General features: G+C 38.9%; 1 protein-coding gene across 1 annotated transcript in view; it reads right to left on the bottom strand.

Annotated features, from left to right (window-relative positions):
• Window positions 1–19,905, bottom strand: part of myo1d (myosin 1D) — a 125,461-nt gene that overhangs the window by 78,529 nt on the left and 27,027 nt on the right. Inside the window, exons 6-11 of the mRNA XM_041973213.1 lie at window positions 19,233–19,328; window positions 17,426–17,542; window positions 16,658–16,861; window positions 16,130–16,275; window positions 15,833–15,947; window positions 14,643–14,813 (exon numbers count right to left, since the gene is read on the bottom strand). Coding sequence (XP_041829147.1) covers window positions 14,643–14,813; window positions 15,833–15,947; window positions 16,130–16,275; window positions 16,658–16,861; window positions 17,426–17,542; window positions 19,233–19,328 — 849 coding nt within the window. The remainder of the gene's footprint in view (window positions 1–14,642; window positions 14,814–15,832; window positions 15,948–16,129; window positions 16,276–16,657; window positions 16,862–17,425; window positions 17,543–19,232; window positions 19,329–19,905) is intronic.

Here is a 19,905-nt window from a genome sequence, read left to right as displayed (position 1 = left end):
CCAAGAAATGGTGTTTTCATTCTGGTTGCTGCTCTTTCTAATATTTCAGTCCAAACTCTCCCTCAGAACCTGTGAAACAAGTAGACTAGTGAGGCTCTTGAGGCTGGTTTCTACAACGGTTACCTAGCATCCCAGAAGCTTTTCTTAATAAGTAATGAATGACATTAATTTAAATATAAATCAATGACAACTTTTGCTTTAATTTAACTGAATCTCAAAGCTCCATTTGACATAGCTGACCATAATATACTCCTTCACAAACTGGGAAACTGGGTAGGTCTTTCTGGCAAAGTGCTGAACTGGGTTGGGTCCTATTTATAGGATGTGGACAACTTTGTGTCCATTGCTAATTACACATCTACATACACAATGACTTGGTGTTCCACGGGGTTCTATTCTGTGACCTTCTTTGTTTTAACGTCTACATACTCCTACTTGCACAAATTCTAAAAAACAACTAAATAAATTCTATAATTATGCAGATGACACTGAAGTTTACATAGACAAATTGCTAGGAGATACACTCCTTTACAAAATCTCATTAGGTGCCTTGGACAAATAAAACTAGATGCCGCACAATTTCCTTCAATTAAACAAACAGAAGTTGTTGTCTTTAGACCCAACGTGAAAAACAATTTCACTCTATAAACCAAGCCAGAAGCCTAAGTAATTAAGTTAGTTACAAATCAGCCTACTATCACATCTAGGAAATTTTTTTTTAAGAAATTAAAGAGCAGATGTGTCAGAGCAGTTTAGAAGAATTAGTTCATGGGTTAATCTTCAGACTAGATTATTGTAACAGTCTATTTACAGGTCTGCTGCAAAAATCAATCAGAAAACTCCAGCCGGTTCAAGTTTCTGTTACTCGAGTCCTCACCAAGACTTAGAAAGTAGATCATGTTTCTCCAATTCTGATATCTTTACACTGCAGTGTTCCCCCTACATTGGCTCAGCTGTGGCGGGCATAGTTGCTGACGCTGTCTTGACTCCGGTTAGTTCTGAAGCTAGCCTACAATGCGGACACCCATCCAATGTGGCGGGGACGCTGCATCAAGCTCCAGCGTGTAATGAGGCGTCTACATATATTATGTCTATGAGTTAAGCCCACAGGCGAGGCAAACTTCAAGAGCATCCGACAAGCTCATTACATGTGGAATCTGTTGAGAGAAAAGGTAGTTGCAGATAAGTTGTTTTGGATTTTACATGTTTAATAGACATTCCAATATGGCGTTTCCAAAAGAGGCGCGCTTGAAAACCAACCACGAGCATGAAAACAGCGTATGCACATGGTAAACACCGGCGCATCTATGAGCGAGTAAACTGGTACCCATGAGTGAAAACACACATTGGGAGGAGGCATTTCTGCACTCCGATGGAATAACACAGTTTTTGCAAGCAGAGAATCAACCTTGTGAGAGGCAATTAATCTGCTGTGTACACATGTGGCCTAATGTCCTCGAGGCAGGGACCAAAGCGCTCAATTCTGTCGCAGCACGCTCAGCTAAAACTCGTTCCCTCAAGTTTTGACACTCCAGAAGTGGAGACTGTAGTTGACGTGTCTTATCCTCTGACTGGTCGGTTTCCAGACGACCACATAGAAATACTGTTGTTTATCTATAAAACACTACATTTCAAATCTTCAGGTCTCTCATGATCCTCCTAAATTAAAAGTAAACTAAAACTTTACTTTCTCTTTCTTAAGTTGGGACTAATAAAGTAAAAGCTGCTTTTAGTTTTTATGTGTCTTTTATCCAGAACAGGAAGCCACAAAAAGCAGATGTGTGGAAACTCTTGTGCCTTTTACAGGAAATAAACTGTAAATTGAGTGTTAATAAAGGATTTATCAGTTTACCCAGGATGGAAATTCTTGAATGTTAATTACAAAGATGGATCTCTGGAAAAGTTTAAAACCTTTTATTTTCTGTTAATTGTAGCTCCAATTAATCTAAATTACACCAATATGGACGAAACACCAATGTATCAGTTCTAAGCCACTACAGATTATCTCAAGTCTAGAAATTAATCTGTTTGGAAATTTCAAACACTTAACAATTAACACACACACACACAGAGAGCAGACAGAGCAGACAGAGCAGACAGACAAACAGATGCTTAGTCAGACAGACAGCCTGAATCTGCTGGAAGCCACGCTTCCCCTCATCCATCACAAATCAGTCACACACACATACACACACGCACACACACACGCACATGCACAGTGTATGCACACATACACACACCAAAATCAAATCTTGGCATCTTTATCATCAACACCTTCCCTCTGTTTGGGTTTTGGCCTAGCAATGAGACTCAGGTCACGATATTGGCTGTGGTGGGTGTGTTTTGTGTGAATATGAAAAGGAAGATAAACAAAATCAAAACAACAGTCAGAGAAATTAAAGACTTTCATTTCAGGAAAAATAAATCCAGGACTCACTAACATGTGTTTGCAGGCCCACTGTTTGCAAGTCTTTCCTCATTTTGGTAGTTTTTCAAGTTTAAACAGAAGAAAGAAAAAGAACATTGAGTTTCAAGTTTTGACTGGCTAAAACGGGGATATTTTTCTTTTAGTTTCAGGTCAGCCTAGACTGTTGAACCTTTTTCTACATTTAGTTTTACATCTTATTTCACTTTCAACTTTGAAATCTTGCATGAGGTTGTTAAGTAAGTCCGACGTGCCTCGTCTTTAAATGTTTCAGCATTGCAGACGTACTTCCGTGGTACACAAGGTCCGCTTTACAAATCTCACATGTATTTAATTTATTTTGTAAGTTTAATGTCAAGGTATCCCAGACTTTTGACATTCTCTGCCGCCGTTTTGTTCCCTAGTCCGCCACCATATTTTTCCCCTGGAGGATTTTATTGCGCATGTGCAACTCTCAGCAGAGATAAAAAAAAAAGACGATGTCTCACCCTTTAATTTATAATTTAATAATTATGAGATACATAATCCGATTGTTCGACCAGTCGTTTTAATAGTTGATGACTAATCGACCATCAGAATAGTCATTAGTTGCAGCCCTACTTCTGACATATTAAAAATCCAAATTTTACATTATCTCGGCAAAAGAAGCGGATTTTTGCCATGCAGGTGCCTTGCCTGTTAACACAATCCGCCTAAAACATTTTATCTTCCTTATTTATGAAGACTGATAGTTTTAAGTCTGACATTTAAAGGATGGCAGGATGACCCATTTGATATTACATGCAGTTCACCACTCAGCTGCGGGGCGAATACCAACGTTATCTTGGGGGTTATGGCTCAAAAACTTCGAGAACCACTGTCTTTACCTAACATATCCATACGTTTTCCACATACATGTCCACACAGATCCCCCATTAGCAAGAAGGTGCTAGACTGTTAAATAAAAGTAGATTGCAGATTATTATATTAAATTACTTTGTGGCTCAAATGTTGGATCATTGTGAATAAAATAAAATAAACTTACCAAATGCCAAATGAGATAAAGAGCTTTTCTGACAGTATTCACATGTTAATTCAAAACCTCACATTTAGAATAAAAATATTTGATAGTCTCACGCTTTTTCTCAAAGGTGTCAATCTGTTAATGAACGCTGTCAGCTCTGCTCCATATTTGATGGATTTTGAACAAAGAGCTGGTTCAAATAATCCAGGTCAGTTTGTGCTTATTTTACTCTTGTTTAAAATTAAACTGAGTTTACAGCAGGAGTTACTAAAAGCCAGACAGTCCATTAACAGACGGGTTTCCACTCTCTGGTTAGAATAAGGGGCAGTGTGACTCACAAAAAACACAACATGAGCCTAAACTGCAATATGGAGGGAAAAAAGACAAACCAAATCCAAGGACAGTTTAGGTTTAACTTTTAGCAGAATAAAGAAGAAAGACAGAACATGATGTTCAGAAAAGAAGACAGGAAGATATTTAGAGGTACCTGCAAAGACAAGCAGGCAGGAAACTGTGAACAGAGGCGGAGTTGAAGTGAGAAGGTGGCAGACAGGAAGAAAATAACAGGAACAGCAGACAGACTGTCTCAGGAGGACATTGTAGCTGTGGCTGGTGATAAAACATTTTCACTTTTAGATTTCCTCATCTATACTTTAACTTTAGGAATTAAAGCAGAGAATACGGCTTGTTTTCCCTCCCTCCATTTGTTTCTTTTGCTGTGTTCAGGACCTGTGTTAATGGCAGTACTCAGCAGTGATAACACCACTTAAAAACCCCACATATCCACCCTGAGTGCCTTATATGTAATTGGAGAGACATATAACAGCAGTGAAAGTGGAATAAATGGAGTTTCATAGCCACAGGATGAAAACCAACCCGACCACCTGCAGACATGTTATTATTCGTCCTCAACACCATCATCAAACAACAAATGGCTGAAAATCTGTGAGGTCATCTTTCTGGAAGAGTTCAGAAACTTACTAAATCCATTTCAAAGAAGTGCGTAGAACTACATCCTTGATGTTTTCCCTCTGACGCTAAAAATACTGCTGTCTGCACAGCCCTATATTTAAGACTAAATTGTGGACAAAGCAGAGTTACCTCTAATGCCTGAGGCAACACGTCTACACCTTATTATTAGCGACTAAGGACTTGACACTTGTGCAATTAACTTAAGACTAGAGGCTACTAAAAATATGTTATTTAAATATGTCATTGCATTATGTTTCATGAGAGGAGCTAAAAACACCATCTGTGAAGTCACAATCAACAAAGTGGCAGTATGACATGCAGGGAAGCTATCTTACAAATCTAATTATCCCTCAAATCATTGCTAATCTATTTCTCTTTTAAAAGAATCCAACATGTTTTGTTTTAAAAACAAAGTTTTTATTTGGACATCACAATTTCAATGTGTGTGTCCACACCCTCTGAGAACGCTTCAGTATGTATGCCAGGCAGTGGCACTGTCACAGAAATACACCAACAAAAGAGAACAAGACATAATGTGCAGAAATTTGTGTTGGTGAGGTTTGTACATGCCGTTTAAGGAAGATGTAGAGCTAAGGCATCATAAGTTCAGGAAACATGCATGTAAGTTTTAAACACGGAAACAAAACTATGGTGTTTTCAGATTTATTCATTTTAGGACCACATTTAAAATACCAGTGCCACGTGGATGAAACATCCAACCAATAAAAACCTTTACTGATACACCTAAACGCCTCTCTGTGTGGACATGGCTTCAGTCTATCTTTCAAGATCAAGCACATGGGACCTATGCTAGCTGTTAGAAGCTGCTGGAAGGCAACGTTTTGTCTAAAGTTTTATCAGCCATGTTAATAAATTGGCTTTAATCCACCCATTGTAATAGCTGCAGATATGACTTGGATGAAGTACATACAAAATATGCTAAAAACAAACAAAAACAACAAAACTAAACATAAAGCTTAAAAACAAGCAGGTTAAAATCTAGACAAGTCCAACAAAAACCATCTTGGGGACTTGTATGATTGTGCACCAAAACCTGCTGATGTGCTGGATAATCCAGATAATTTAGCACGACTTTCCAATGTCAAGAATAAACAGCAGTCTAACTTGATTATATTGAGACATAGGAATACTTTCTCGAAGGCTTTCATTACACTTGAAGGAAGGAGCAGAGACAGCTCATGTTTACGTAGTGAAATGGCAGAGAGCGGAATGAAACGCTCACCTGCAGACTAAATTTTTGGGGTGTTTCAGGACGGTGGAGCACCTCTAACCAAACCCAGCTAATAAGGCTGCTGATTTCTGTTTGGTGTTATTTTATTAATCTAAAATGATGCTTCTGAAGATGGTTCTTGATTGCCTGGTGACTCAACATGCCTGTACAACTGCAGAAGAAATATTGAAATCTGTTTACAGTACTGTTTAACACTTCCAGAAAAAGAAAAAAAAAAAGAAAAGAAAAAAAAAGTAATTTGACCGTTAATTCTGGATGAGGATGATTAAATGCGTCAAAACTGCAATATGGCATTCATGTTAGCTGATAGTGTTACCTGAAATACAAAGTAATGGTTAAAGTGGAAGGCTCAGCTGTTGGATGGCTGGTCGACGCAGATTTTCTCCTTGTACTGCATCTCCCCAGCTCCTCTCAGCTTCTTACCCACCATCACCTGCTGCTATCACATTTCCAGCTGAGCTTTTAGCCACCTGTGCCCTTCTGCTCTCTAGCCTCTGAGCACAGAAGCCAGACCTCCTGATGAGCGGCATCGTCTCCCAACCTCCACAGTATGCAACTCACTACAGCCAAACCAGGCAGCAAATGAGGAGATGGATTTTGTGTTTTATGCCAAGTGTACCGAGTGGCAGTGATTAGGGCATTAAAACCCCATGTTCCAAGTTACATCCTCACTCTAAACAGAGCAGTATACAGACTTAATCTCTGACTGACCCATCAAACTGCTGTGACACTGAACTGCAGGATATAAACCCACAGCCTCACGCTCTTACAGGCATCATTAGATCCTCCATATGTCCTTGCTGCGGCCGCTGACCTTGTGCCTCCCTGGTGCTAATGACCAATGTGTCTCAATGATTAGCACCATGAACACATGGTCCATGAAAGCTTTACCACTTAGCACAGCCCCCCTACACGAGTTCATACATGTGGCAGCAGGGTGAGAACATATAATCGTATGCTGCACCTGTGCATGCCTCGTGCAGGGGAAATTACATGGGAAAAGTGGAGGTGCACATGAAAAGTGATGAAGACAACACAGATAGCCAAAGAAGTAAACGGGGGGGATGTCAGCATTTCAAATGATTAAGAGAAACTAAAACATATAGGAAGATGAAAGTAACGTACAGAGAGAAGAACACATGAGGAGGAGGAGGCTTCACTTTAATCTGCCAGCAAACACGTTCTTTAGCTAGAAGACTGACATTATATTTAATGATAAACTAATCTAATAAGATGCAATATTCCAACTCACAGTCTTTGTAAGGTTTGTGTTTAGTGGCTAAAGAGCAAATTAATTCAAAGTGATAACATGAAAGCTTTTGGGAGAAGTGAAAAAGGGGAAAAATAGGGTGTTTTAAACCTGGAATATAAAATAATATCAAGCGCAAACATATTTGCAGTTGCACCAAAATTTAATAAAAATACAGTGACAAACAACTGCTGAACAGATGTGAATATAACAATATAACTTTAGATTGAGTTAGATTTCACTCAGCCACTTAATCAAGTGCAGGTTCAATTCATTGGTAACACCATAAAAGCTAATCAGCCAATCCCATCGCAGAAGCTCAATGTTTTTAGTCATGTAGACACGGTCAAGACGACTTGCTGAAGTTCAAACTGAGCATCAGAATAAGGAAGAAAGGGGATTGAAGTGACTGTGAATGTGACATGGTTGTTGGTACCAGATCCTCTTTCAGGAAAGTACTGGGATTTTCACACACAACTATCTCTAGGGTTTACAGGGGAGGTGATAGAAAGAGAACAAATAACCACGATATGCAGAATAGTTTCTATGAACACACAACACGTCCAGCCTTGAAGAATTTGGCTACAGACCACACCGGGTGCCTCCTGTCAGCTACAAACAGGAAACTGAGGCTATAATTCACACAGACTCACCAGCACTGACAATAGAAGATGGAAAGCATTGCCTGGTTTTAGATGCAACATTTAGATGTAGGCTCAGAATTTAGTGGAAACAAGATGAAAACAGTTTAGGTGTGTGAAGGTGGTGTAATGGTGTGGAGGATAATTTCTTGGCACACTTTGGGTCCCTTAGTACCAACGTGGCCTGGTTTAACCACCACAGCCTTGCTGAGCATTGTTGCTGATCTTGTCCATCTCTTTATGACCTGTACGTCGTACCTGTTTGTGGCCTCCACAGTCACCAGATCTCAATCCAGATGACAAATCTGCAGAAACTGCATGATGCTATTATGTCACATGTACATGTAAACAGTGAACTTCAGAAAACTAAAACACAGCCTGTTCTCTTCAACATAACCTTCCCTGTGTTTTTATTCTGTTTTTATTTTTATTCTCGTGATTCTGTTCTCAACATGATTGAAAATGTGGGGCATTACCTAAGATCTGATAAATGTTGAATGAAAGACAAATTCAAAATAAAGTAAAATTGCTTTTATTTGCTAGTGAGAGGTTTAAATGGTCATAAAAAGTATGACAACTTCATAGAAAGGATGCCTACTGAAGTCTTGCTGGAGGAAAAGCGGGAGGTGAGGTGTCATGTAGAGATAACAGTTAAGTAGAAAAAGTAAAGACATTTCACAGCTTCTGCTCTGAAATTCATCACCAAAAAAGATGAAAACCTGCTAAATATTCAGATCTGCCATTTGGAAATAGATTTATGTGCACATTTTTTCAGTGTTTGAGCTGATAGTTGTTAAAATAAACAGTGAAGCCTGATTAGAATCAGCGTTAATTAAGAATATATCTATCACACATTCTCATGTGTGAATAATAAAGGTGCTGAAAGGTATAATGTTGGTAGATATATTTTAATTCATTGCTTCGTGATGACGTGCATACAAAAGAATTGTAAAGGAACATAAATGTATCAATTCTAGATTTATAAACACCTTTTTGACAAAACTTAACAGACTTAAAATGACTAAAATTTCTGTTGAGTAATGTTCATGACCATATTTGTGAAATGTCCTTACATCCTGCAAAATATGAGTTATGTGCCTCTCAGAGGCAGAAATACGGCATCTTTAGAGAGCTGAGGCCACATTAAGCTTGTGCTCCACATTTAATTCAAAACACTAATCAGCTTGTTATCCAATCCTCATATTTCTATAACTTCATACTTTTGCTTTGAAATCCCTCAGCGGCCTAGCTTCTTCTTACCTTTCTGAGCTGCTGCTTATTCATACTCCAGGACGAACCATGAGGTCCAGTTCACATCTGATTTTATCATCTCCAAGGACCAAAACTCAAATCTAGAAGTGACAAAGACTCTGGAATAATCTGCCTCTGAATTAGTTTGGAACATCTTAGATCTCTACTGAAGACGCACTTTTATAGGCTGCCATTTAGCACAGATTAAAGTTAAATTAAATTAGTTTTGAATTTGTCTTGTTGCATTACTGTCATTTATTGTTTTATTTGTAAAGCACTGGGCAGCATGAGTTGACCTATAATCAACATTCCAGTTACTTCTTGTAAAAACTGCAGAAACTAACTGTCCTTTTCATTTATACAGAGATTTGTGCTGAAGGAACAGACAAGCTCAGAGGCAGAAGAATGGAGCTACATTAAGACAATGGAAAGAAGGAGAATGGTGGTGGTGTAATGACCCAAAAATAAACTCAGAAGCTGTACAACTCAAGAAGACAAGTACACAGTTTGGTAGCAGCAAGCCAACAAGTATAAAACACAAAGAAACTGGTTGTGATGAAAAAAGTCGATGCAACACAAGTGGAGACGGCTGGATTTAATGCACCAATGCACGAGGACAAAAACCCACATGGAAAGCACTTAAGAGGTAAGACATCTCTGTAAACAAGCCTGTAGCTTCCATTTTTTAACCACCTGATTAATTCATAACAAGGCTGAGAAGCCTGGAAGCAAATAAAGAGAATTTCTCATCAGCAACGCAGTGAGACAAGAACGACCAGGTCAGAAGCCACGATAGAGGGCATCTGCTACCGACTGATTTAATTAGTTTAATTTGGACAAAGACTAATTAAAAAACAGGAAAACAAAACCATGGAATATATAAAAGAAAGGAAAAGAAACAAAGTCTTTGTCCAGAGGACCATGGATCTATGGATCATGGATCTATACTTTCTGTCCTATTACATCCTGTCCCCTTCTGGCTGCAGCATCTTGTGTGCTTGTAAATGTGCCTCCTGCACACTATGCTCGCTGTGAATCACTACATATGTAAGGTGCATTTACTTTCCACATGCTTCATCTCATGAGGGAGGGAGTGAATGAATGGACAGGATGAGCAGCATGGACATGGTGTGTGTATTTGTGCGTCAGACTGTGTGTGATGTAGGCAGACAACAGAGTAAAGACAGAATGCTGGAAGCAGGGCGAGGACATAATGACACACACAGCACAGATTGTGTTACATGAGCATCTCCTGGAATTGATCTATGACTCAATCTCTTCCTACGGTTTCTCCTCTTTATCTCATCACTTCGCAGCAGCAAGGCTGTTAAGGAAATGCTGAATACTTTGGAGCAGAAACTGATTATATGCAATATACATTCAACGGACGCTTGTTATTAGCTTAATGTGAAGTTCTCATTTCACAGGGCTGCTATCAGGAAGTCAATGTTTTATTAAATCTAGTGGAGCAGATGGAAGCTGTGTTTCTTTATGGAAATATATGATGTTTTTTATTAACACATTTATTTAATTTTGCATAAAAGGGAATAACATCATAATCTCTATGGATCATGCACCACAAACTATCCCTCCAATATGGCCGCAGAGCTGAATCAACATCTCATAAAAACATCGACCTTGTGCTGGAAATGTATTTTTCCCAAGCGCCCATACTTTGTTTCAAAGAAAGGTATGCTGTAACCCTGTAAAATATTTAAGATGAGGCCATCTTTCCACAAAAAGCTCACTTTAAAAACAGCTTTTAAAAACTTTGTTTTCCTGACCCTGAAAATCGCTGGTCAGTTAAGGTTCCTTCACTCTACAACAGGTTTATACTCTGTCCTTATAGTAAAAACTAAACAGTTTGGTGTTGTGTATCCTATTTACACTGCAGCATGTCCTCTCTCTCTACATGCTTTCTGTATTGTACAGGGCAGAGATCCATTTCACACGCACACACACACATCCATTAAAGCACACTCTGACCTACAGACAAAGAAAGCAGGTGGAAAATACGTTGCTTCGGCCAGCTGAGAAGCAGACAAATATACGTTTATTTCCATTCAACTGTCTCAGGGAGATGAAAATGGAAAGACTCGTGTTATGCTGACAACTTCATGTCCATCACAGAGATGCAGCTGAACAAGCTGAGTCTACCATCACTGTAGTCATTACTGAGTCATATTACGGCTTAAAGTGGATCCAATATTCTTTGTAGGTTTTATTAACAGGTTATCTGAGACTTTAAGAATATTTAGAATGACGCCACTCAGTAAAACCATCTTTATTCACTTTATCAGGACATTTCAGGAGCTGAACTGCTTTCTGTCCTCTGTGTTTTTGCCCTCGGTGGAGCTGAGTGTAGCTGTCACATGATGTTTAAAAGAAAGGAAAAAGAAAGATGAAAGGAAATGTGACTGAAGCCAGTGGATTTGTGAAACCATAGATGGTGCAAGTTTGAAACCTGGATCAGGCGTAGTGTAACATGAAAACGAATCACACTCCTTTGGAATTTGCGATGTTTAAAATGGCAATTTTAATTTAAAAACAGATAATCGTTCAGTCCTAGGGGTCATATGTAGAGGTCAAAATAAACATTCTGGTGGGCTTTTTGGAGGTATGTTTGATCTTTGAACCCCTTTAAAGCCATTTTTAAAAACCTGACATATACCATATGTCAGAGATAGTAACAGCTATTGGGCCTGAGACATGAGGGCCACCAAGGACGAGCTTTCAGTTGCAAAAGCACTGATGGCAGCTGGACACAGACTCCAAGACCTGCCACAATCATCAGCCTCTCACATAACCATCCAAATATCCAGGTCAAGTCTTCACAAGAGAAGAATACAAACTAGTAGGTCATTCATGCTGGCTAAGTCCTTTTTAATGTACGGTCTGTAAGTGCTTTTGAACTTTTATTCACTCTCAAAACTACTGGAAGAAGTATTCCCTTTCTCTTTCAACAACATGGCAGAAACGGCAGCTGGTATGCAGATTTTTAAAAGTGACGCTCTCTAAGCAGGAGAAAACATTCTGTGTTGTACCAATACAGCTAGAGATTAAAACACATGAAGACAACACGTGGGTCCCACTATTACAGGTAACTTGTAAGCAACGTTTAAAATGCAGCCAATGTTAAAGAAAGATGACACAGGCAATTAAAAAGTTAAGCAGAACATAGAAGAAAGGAACAGCAGTGAAGATGGGTGCAGATCCTTGTGTCAGCAAGCATTACTTGTACTGATTCACTGGTAAAGATATTCAGCAAGTAGAGGAGTAACAGCTGTATGTCCCTTCTCGATGGTCAAACATCACATGTGTGTTCTGGACCATCTATTGGGGGTTTGTTTACCAGAGTCAGGGCCTGAAACTACCAACTTAAATTCTTTTCCCCTCTCTCTCTATGTGCATTACTCACCTCTCCTCACATTCAATTCTCAGTTTCTCCCTGCACACCACTCCTCTCTCTTTCACACACTTATTTTTTCCCCAGCCTTCACACTTTTATCCTGAGAGCAGGCGTGAGATATGAACTATGGAAGCTTGAGAGCCGCAGTGGGTTTTTGAAATCTACAGAGCTTGTGTGCACTTTTTACCCTTCAAGAAATTTTCTGAACTTTCTCAAAAGCTAATTTACATTTACGCGAGTGCGGGTGTTTTACATACGAAGACAGTAGAACTTTCTCCTTTTTTTCTTCTTAAAAAGAAGTCAGGAATCTAAAAAAATCTAATAAAAATAATCTGAAATGAAATAAATCTATAAATAATTACTTTTACCTAACCACAAAGCAGCTGGTGACACAGTTATAAATAAAAAGACTGTTATCATAAATAACATAGTTCTTAGGGCAGTCTGAAACAGATTGTGTTGATCAGGTTCAGATTTAGAAAAATCTTGAGCAGCAAATCTCAGGTGTGTAAAACTGGCAGCAACGACACACAACACATCACTACCAGTTACTGTTGCCATGACAATGACAAAAACAGGCTGGATTTAAACCACATTGAGAGGAATGTGCTATATTCACACTCGTCAGAGGATGTGAAGAAGGATAACTATTATTTTAACCAGTAGGTGGCACTGTTGGAAAGATATATACATCAGTGATCTCTGCAATTACTGATAGAAAATAAACCATATTAAAGAAACTAATTAGTGATTAAAGTAAAGATAAAATAACTCTTGACCAAACATTCATGGGCAGGATATAGCTTCAAAAGCAAAGAGGTAAAGACTGCAATGAAAAAAAGTCTTAAACCTCCTTAAAGCATTGCTCATGAGTATCAGTTATTAACATGTATAAAGATATAAATATAGAAAGAACTGGGATGTTCGCTCAATTCAGAAATACTTGGCACATTATTATGATTAAATCATACTTTTTTTTGTAAATCACTTCCATTGCATTAAATAATCAAATTTAGACTAATAAATGCTAGAGATGCTGGACTTTTACAAACAGTAACACTGATTAATAACACACCGCATGCATCCCTCACCCAAAATGCCCCAGAAATCTACTAAAGCTCCAAACAATTCACACCACTTCCTCACAAAATGTCCATTATGTTAGCGTTGCCTGGCAACAGGACTCCAGACAGTACAGCAAAGAAAGAAAGAAAAAAAATCTTGCTAATATTGATTCATGCCAATGTTGGTTCGAGGAAGTAACAGCTGGATCACTGTACGTTCAAACCCTCCATGTCCTCTAAACTGAGAAGTCTGCTGTGGAGGAGCAGGTCAGATAGCAGCACGGTGATGGAGGGGGTGCTATCGACAAGAGGAAGGGAAGCTTCACGAATCAATACACCCTAACCCACAATCTTTACCTCAGCCTTGCTTTACTCAGAGTTTCCGTCTCATTTAGCACTACATTTACCCTGTAATGGGTGACAGTGTTTGACGGACTCTCAGCCTACTTGGTCTTTCTTTACATCACATAGGAACATGGAGGCTTTGAAAAGTTTTCCACATGGTGTCTCACTTTGTAGCTTGTTGCTTTATTTATTTTGATCCAGTTTCCCAGAAACTCACACAGATGTACGGTTGGAAAAAAACAAACCTCACTACACTGCCATCTCCTTATCTCCCCCTCTCTCTCCTTCCCAAGTTCTGTTTCACAACCTGGCTCTCCTCAGAAATTTATAAATATGTATCCTTCAATTTCCTCCAATACTTATTCTAACACAGCAAAGCAGAAGCTCTTCACACTCCCATTGGCTGTCAGTGACATCACTTGTTCAAAGTGTTGAGTCAGACTCTTGTGCTCCATTTCGCTGACACTCTTACGCCCCCCTGTGTTCAGACAGAAGACAGCAATCCGCCAGGAAACCAGCTGTGAATTGAGACCTTAACACCTTTCAGAGCTTAGATCAACAGCAATGATCAACTTTCATCTCATCTAAGCCATCTGCTCCAAAACCTTTAGTGTAACCAATTTAAATTGGCTTATGTTGAGTCAAGCAGTCTGAACGGACCTTTAGAGTGAATTAGACCGTAAGCTTCCTGATTAATGAGACTAACAGGATGATGTTCAGGCTCATCTCTACTTAAAGCTCGTGTAACCTGCCCTCTGCTGTTCACAGGTTACTACATCAGCAGAAACTGATATATTATATTAAAGACTGTTAAATAACTTCTATTTTTAGAGATCATGAGTAACACTGGATAAAAATGACATGTAGAAATATTTCCATTTGATGAGATGAGCCCTGGATTAGCAAAACATCACACAATGGCAGAAGTTTCCTGGGGGCTCAATGTTTCCAACCAGTTAACACAAACTAGTTTCAGAAAACAGGAAACTGCTGCACTAAAAATGAAGGCTGAGGGAAATCTGAATTCCTACCTTGCGGCTGGTGTAGTGGGCGTGCTTGGCCAGCTTGCCGTTGAGTCCTTGGAGGAAAACCTCATCGGTGACTTTGCCCACATTCATACAGGCTTCATCCAGAACTGAGAAGATGCCCTTATGCTGCTGCTCCACCAAGTCAACAATGATCTGATTGTTGAAGTAATCAATCTAATAAAGGACACAGAGAAAATTAGAGGCAAAAAAATTGTTTTTTTTTTTTTTACTTTACTGTATTATTTTTGCTAATTTGATTTTGTCCATCTGTGGAAAAGGTTTTTGGGAGCTGTTTGTTTTTGTAAGGCGGTCACAGAAGGCTTAATTGCACCACATTACTATGTTCTACATACATAAAAAACTGCTGTCAGCTCTATTCCTACAGGTACATAAAAAGGTACATCCATTTTAAACGTCACACATGACCTACATACCCCCTAAATGTGCTTTATGTTGGCCTGGTTGTTAGGCAACTCATCCACTAGAGGGCAGTGCAGAGTTCACTTCCAAGTACTGACATCAGTTTTAATAGAAATATAGCAAACGGGGTGACGGTGCAGGAGATCATATTAAAGGCACATTCTCAGAAAGAGGCAGCACAACAGATGGAGGTTGTCTGTGTGGTCATTAAAGACAATGCAGCTTCTTCTTGTTGTTCCTTACACTAGCTGTATATAAACTACACTGTGCAACACTGACCCCACCATTTCCAGTGCTGCTGCTCCATTTGGCTATACACTCTCTGAAAACTAACTGAAATACACACAAAATGAAGGCAGGGGGTGTAAATAAGGCTCCATCCACAAGTGTATTTTACAAAAAGTTTAAATGAGCCCCTGTACTGTCTGATGTCAATGGGAACTTCACCCTCTAGTGGACAAAATGTGAATTGCACAACAAACTGACACAACAAGCTTAAAAAACATAATCACAAAAATATTTCTTTTCATTTACATGTATAATACACAAATAAAACAATTTGACAAGTAAAATAGTATTTTAACCTGTCAAATAAAAAAATCAACTTCTAAGTCGATGTGTATCTCAGGCTAAACTTGAGACCATATTTAAAAAAAACTTTTCCTCAAGTTATAAACAAGAAAGTAAAAAATTTGCTGAACTGCCTGGTGAAAAGTTTCTACAACTTATAACTAAGATTCATGACAGAAAAAACAAAAAATAGATAATATTACATGTTTCCAGGGGATGCCTTCTCTCTGATACTCTTCCTGTTCCTGCTTCAGCACCAGCTGGATGAAGAGCTGTTGAAGCTTTTCGTTACAGTAGTTGATGCAGAACTGTTCAAAGCTTAAAAAAACGGACAGGAAATGTAATCTTACCCTCTGTTTTAGATGCAACCACATAAGGAGTATAAACCTTTCACATTTATAACCCATATAATTCTAACATATGGAGAAATTCTAATATGGAGAAAATATTGTGATATTCAATCATGTAAATTTGATGGGAAAAATCTATTAAATCAACACCTGTTATTCTGGAAAATCTCAAAGCCATAGATGTCCAACACCCCGATTACTGTGTTCTTGCCGTGGACTCTGGCATCGTAGTTTTTCACCTCAATAATGTCATTAATGCGTCCCACGATCCAGCAGAACAGACGTTCATACATTGCCTAAGGAAGACAAAGTGTAAGCATAAGTAGTGATCTGTGCCTTGCTCAAAGGCACAGATCAGTCCAGGGCACAAACACTTAGCAGTTACAGATGACTAACTGGGAGTTAAATGTCAAAATATCAGTGAGTCAGACTTATTCACAGCTTTGAAGTGCTGGTCTCGCAGCTGCCTACATGCATTGTATCCTCTGTGGTCTCCAGCCTGTCTGGAGTCAAAACATTGACTCATGCTAGCGCGAAACACAATGAGCAGCAGAGAAAGTATCTAAACGTTGGCACCACGCAAAATGTCAGAACCCTGCAGGCAACAGCAAGCCACTGTTATTTTTGTCCCTTTGGTGTTGATCCAGTACTCGCCAATAGGGGATGAAGGACTTGTACCTTTGCAAGAGCGTCCCGCCCATAGCTGGCTTCCTGTATCGTGTGCTGTTTTTCAATGACGTCTCGACCTGTGGCAACGGTTCGGTAAAGCAGCGCCTTCTCCACATTTTCCTCCTTGGTGGAAAGCAGGTCCCTGATCACAGACACCAGCTTTGTGTTCTCTATCAGGGTCACATCACCATCCACTCCGAATGTCAGGTTTCCCTATGGGAGAGGACACAAAGGGTGGGTTTCTCTGATAAAAGCAATGATTTTACATATTTTTGTGAGTAAAACTTCAAGCATTCTAATGTTTGTCTTTCTTTGGGTCCTATAGCTTTTTTTTAAAAATAGAATTAGTTGGAAGGTTAGATTACATTAGGTTACATTAGAAGGTTTTGGGAAAAAAAAATTCAACAAAAGGAAAACGTGGTCAGCTGGTACCCCTCCCATGAACTGGTATGGAACCAAAATCTGACATGTGTCTAAAAACAACACAAACATCATGTTTTTTGAGTATATATGGTTTTCAGCATAACTGAACTCAAACTCTTTTTAATAAGAAGCAAATTAAATAGTTCCCAAGAAACTTTCTTGTCATTAACAAAAACTTGACAAACATCTTAAAAATAATACAACTGATCGTCCTCTGCAGTAAACGGTATGCAGAAATAAAAATATACAGATGCAGCTTCAAGTCCTCACTGCATTCGTCTGTGATACACATGAAGTAAGAAGTGGGGTACAGCTGGGGTAAGGAATGAGCAGGAATGTGGTATAACTGGGTACCAGTTGCAGGATGGTGGCCAGGATCTTGTAAACCGTCTGAATCTCGTCCCCTGTGAACCCAATCACTTTCATGGCATCGGCTACAGCTTTGAAATCAGCATTGTCATTGATGCTAGACTGGAAAGAGAAAAGAGATGTTGGAGGCAGATGAAACCAAATTATTTCAAAAGGGAAAATAACCTAAAACAGAGTAAGGAAACAAATGCACGCAACATTTTAGACTGTATTTTGTCTTTTTCTAAAGTTGCTAAGGCAGGCAGGCTATCAAATCCACCAGTTCATTAAACTAAAGACTTGTGCTGAACTGTGATGCCTCGCTATAAAAACATGAGTTGCTGGGACACACAGAGAACAAAGCGCCATCTCAGCATTTTGGTAGTACTGTGTTCCATGACATCAGGCAGCTTGTTGCTGTCAAGTACAGTAGGTTTGTCCTATGCTTTTGTTCCTATTCATTAAGCTCATACAAAAACAGAAACTCAAAGCAAAGGGCTAATTAAAAACATCTTTAAAAAGACTTTAATAGGGAGTAGATCTGAGGAAGTGACTGAAAGAATTATCTGTGAGCGATAGTTTGCACTTGACCTCCAAATGTGAAAATTGGGTGGTTTATTTAAAACTGTGGTGAGAAAACACATCTGTAACTCATGTGCTTGGTTGTTTTCAGCCCTGCGTAGACAGAAACTCAGACTTCTGTTATTTAGAAGTCTGTCCCCAAACCTCCAGTAATGTAAAAAGTCTACATTCACCCCTCATGTCTTTAGATTTAGCTTTCCAGAAATTAGACTTGTTTTTCTTTGCTTTGGAAGTGGCTTTAAACAATTGTTCTCCAACTTCTTTTAAAATCACCAGCTTCAGCTTCAATGCTTCCAGTCTTTGTACATAAGTATTTCCAGAAGAAGATGCTTTAAAAAAAATGAACCAGTGTTGAGCCTAAACATAAACTGATTTTAAACTATATGTTTGAGTACATTTTTTTTTTTACAAGGACACATCACATGTTCCCATTTCTTTGAAGAGAACATAGTTTAGCAGACAGAAAATAGTATTTTTGCACCAACAAGGTAATTCCCAAAGAGACATTAGCACAAAACTTGACAAACTGAGTAAACTGGAAAAGTGAAGGATAAAAGAAGAAGTCTAAAACCTATCTGCAGCAAATAAGCAGGATCTGAAAGTCGTGTCCTGGAGAAATTGCCTCAAATCCAGCATCGATCCATCTATTTTTCACCGAAGCCTCATCAGAAACGGTCTCTATGGAAGAGTGGTTATCAGGAAGCCATTCTTTAGGAAGAATTGGACTGAAAATCAGTGGCAGCTGGTCTTATGAACCCTGACCAAAAGGCAGGCAACATCTAAAGATAAGATTTTTTCATATTCTTAATAAAGCCTGGAGGACTGTACCTAACAACTACTCGAAGATATTACAAAAAGCTTGTCTAGGAGGGTTCAGACTGTGAACTATTGAATAATAAAATGGCTTAGACCAATATATTGACCTTGAAGTCTACAGTAAACTCTGTTTTTGCCTAATACGCTGCAATTTCTTTATGTTTGCATAAGTTTTTATAAATTGCCGCACTTGTCTCCTGTTGGTTTGAAGGGTGGCTTGAGAATTTCACACAGAACTGTAGCTAGGTACAATGCGATGTGGATATTACATAATTAAAAGGGCTGGTTGTAATTGGGAACAAAAGTGCGGTAAATATCAGTCATCATCTATTTTAATGGCTGGAACGACTTCACACAAGAACAGAACAAAAAGATTTTGTAAACATGGTTTGCATGTTTAAATTATTCATCTTACCTTGATATGCCCTCCAACTTTGATGTAATTGTAGGCTGTTGGGTCTTTCTGGATGTGAAGAGAGCGTAGCAGAGATTCTGGAGCTCCTTTGAGCAGCTAATGGTGGAAAAAAATAATCAAATAAGAACATAAATCTGTTAGAGAACGTCATACAGCTCCTTTGTGTTATACTAGTGCCGCCTAATATATGTCAGTTTTTACTTTTGAAGTTCATACATATATAATGTTCATGCAGTAACCTGGAATCTTTAAAACCAAGCTTGTGGATGTGTGGAAATAAACTTGCCATTCTCTCACTCTTTACATCCAAAGCAAATCCTGACCTCTTTGTCAACTCAATTTATTCTTGCACATAGAAACAAAATGCTGATGACTCAGAGATGCTGCACGATTCACGATCATGCTGGTGATTTCAGTTCTGGGAAGTTATCTGTACATCCGGAGTTACTTGCTAAGGCTCAGCAAACAGGCTGGCTGAATTTTACTTTCTAAATCATGTGCAAAGCTGATTTCTATGCTCCTTTAGCACAATTTCCATATGTGGTTATAAGCTTGAAGTGTTATTTTTATTTTCAACCACACTGCAGCACATCTTGGTGTTTTAGCACCAGCTGGATGAGAGAGAAAAGCATCGGTAACATAGCAACACCCCCGCCTCCCCATGCATCTCAAA

The sequence above is a fragment of the Melanotaenia boesemani genome, chromosome 21 (assembly GCF_017639745.1).
Source record: "Melanotaenia boesemani isolate fMelBoe1 chromosome 21, fMelBoe1.pri, whole genome shotgun sequence".
NCBI lineage: Eukaryota > Metazoa > Chordata > Actinopteri > Atheriniformes > Melanotaeniidae > Melanotaenia > Melanotaenia boesemani.
This window is presented reverse-complemented; position numbering and strand designations above follow the sequence as displayed.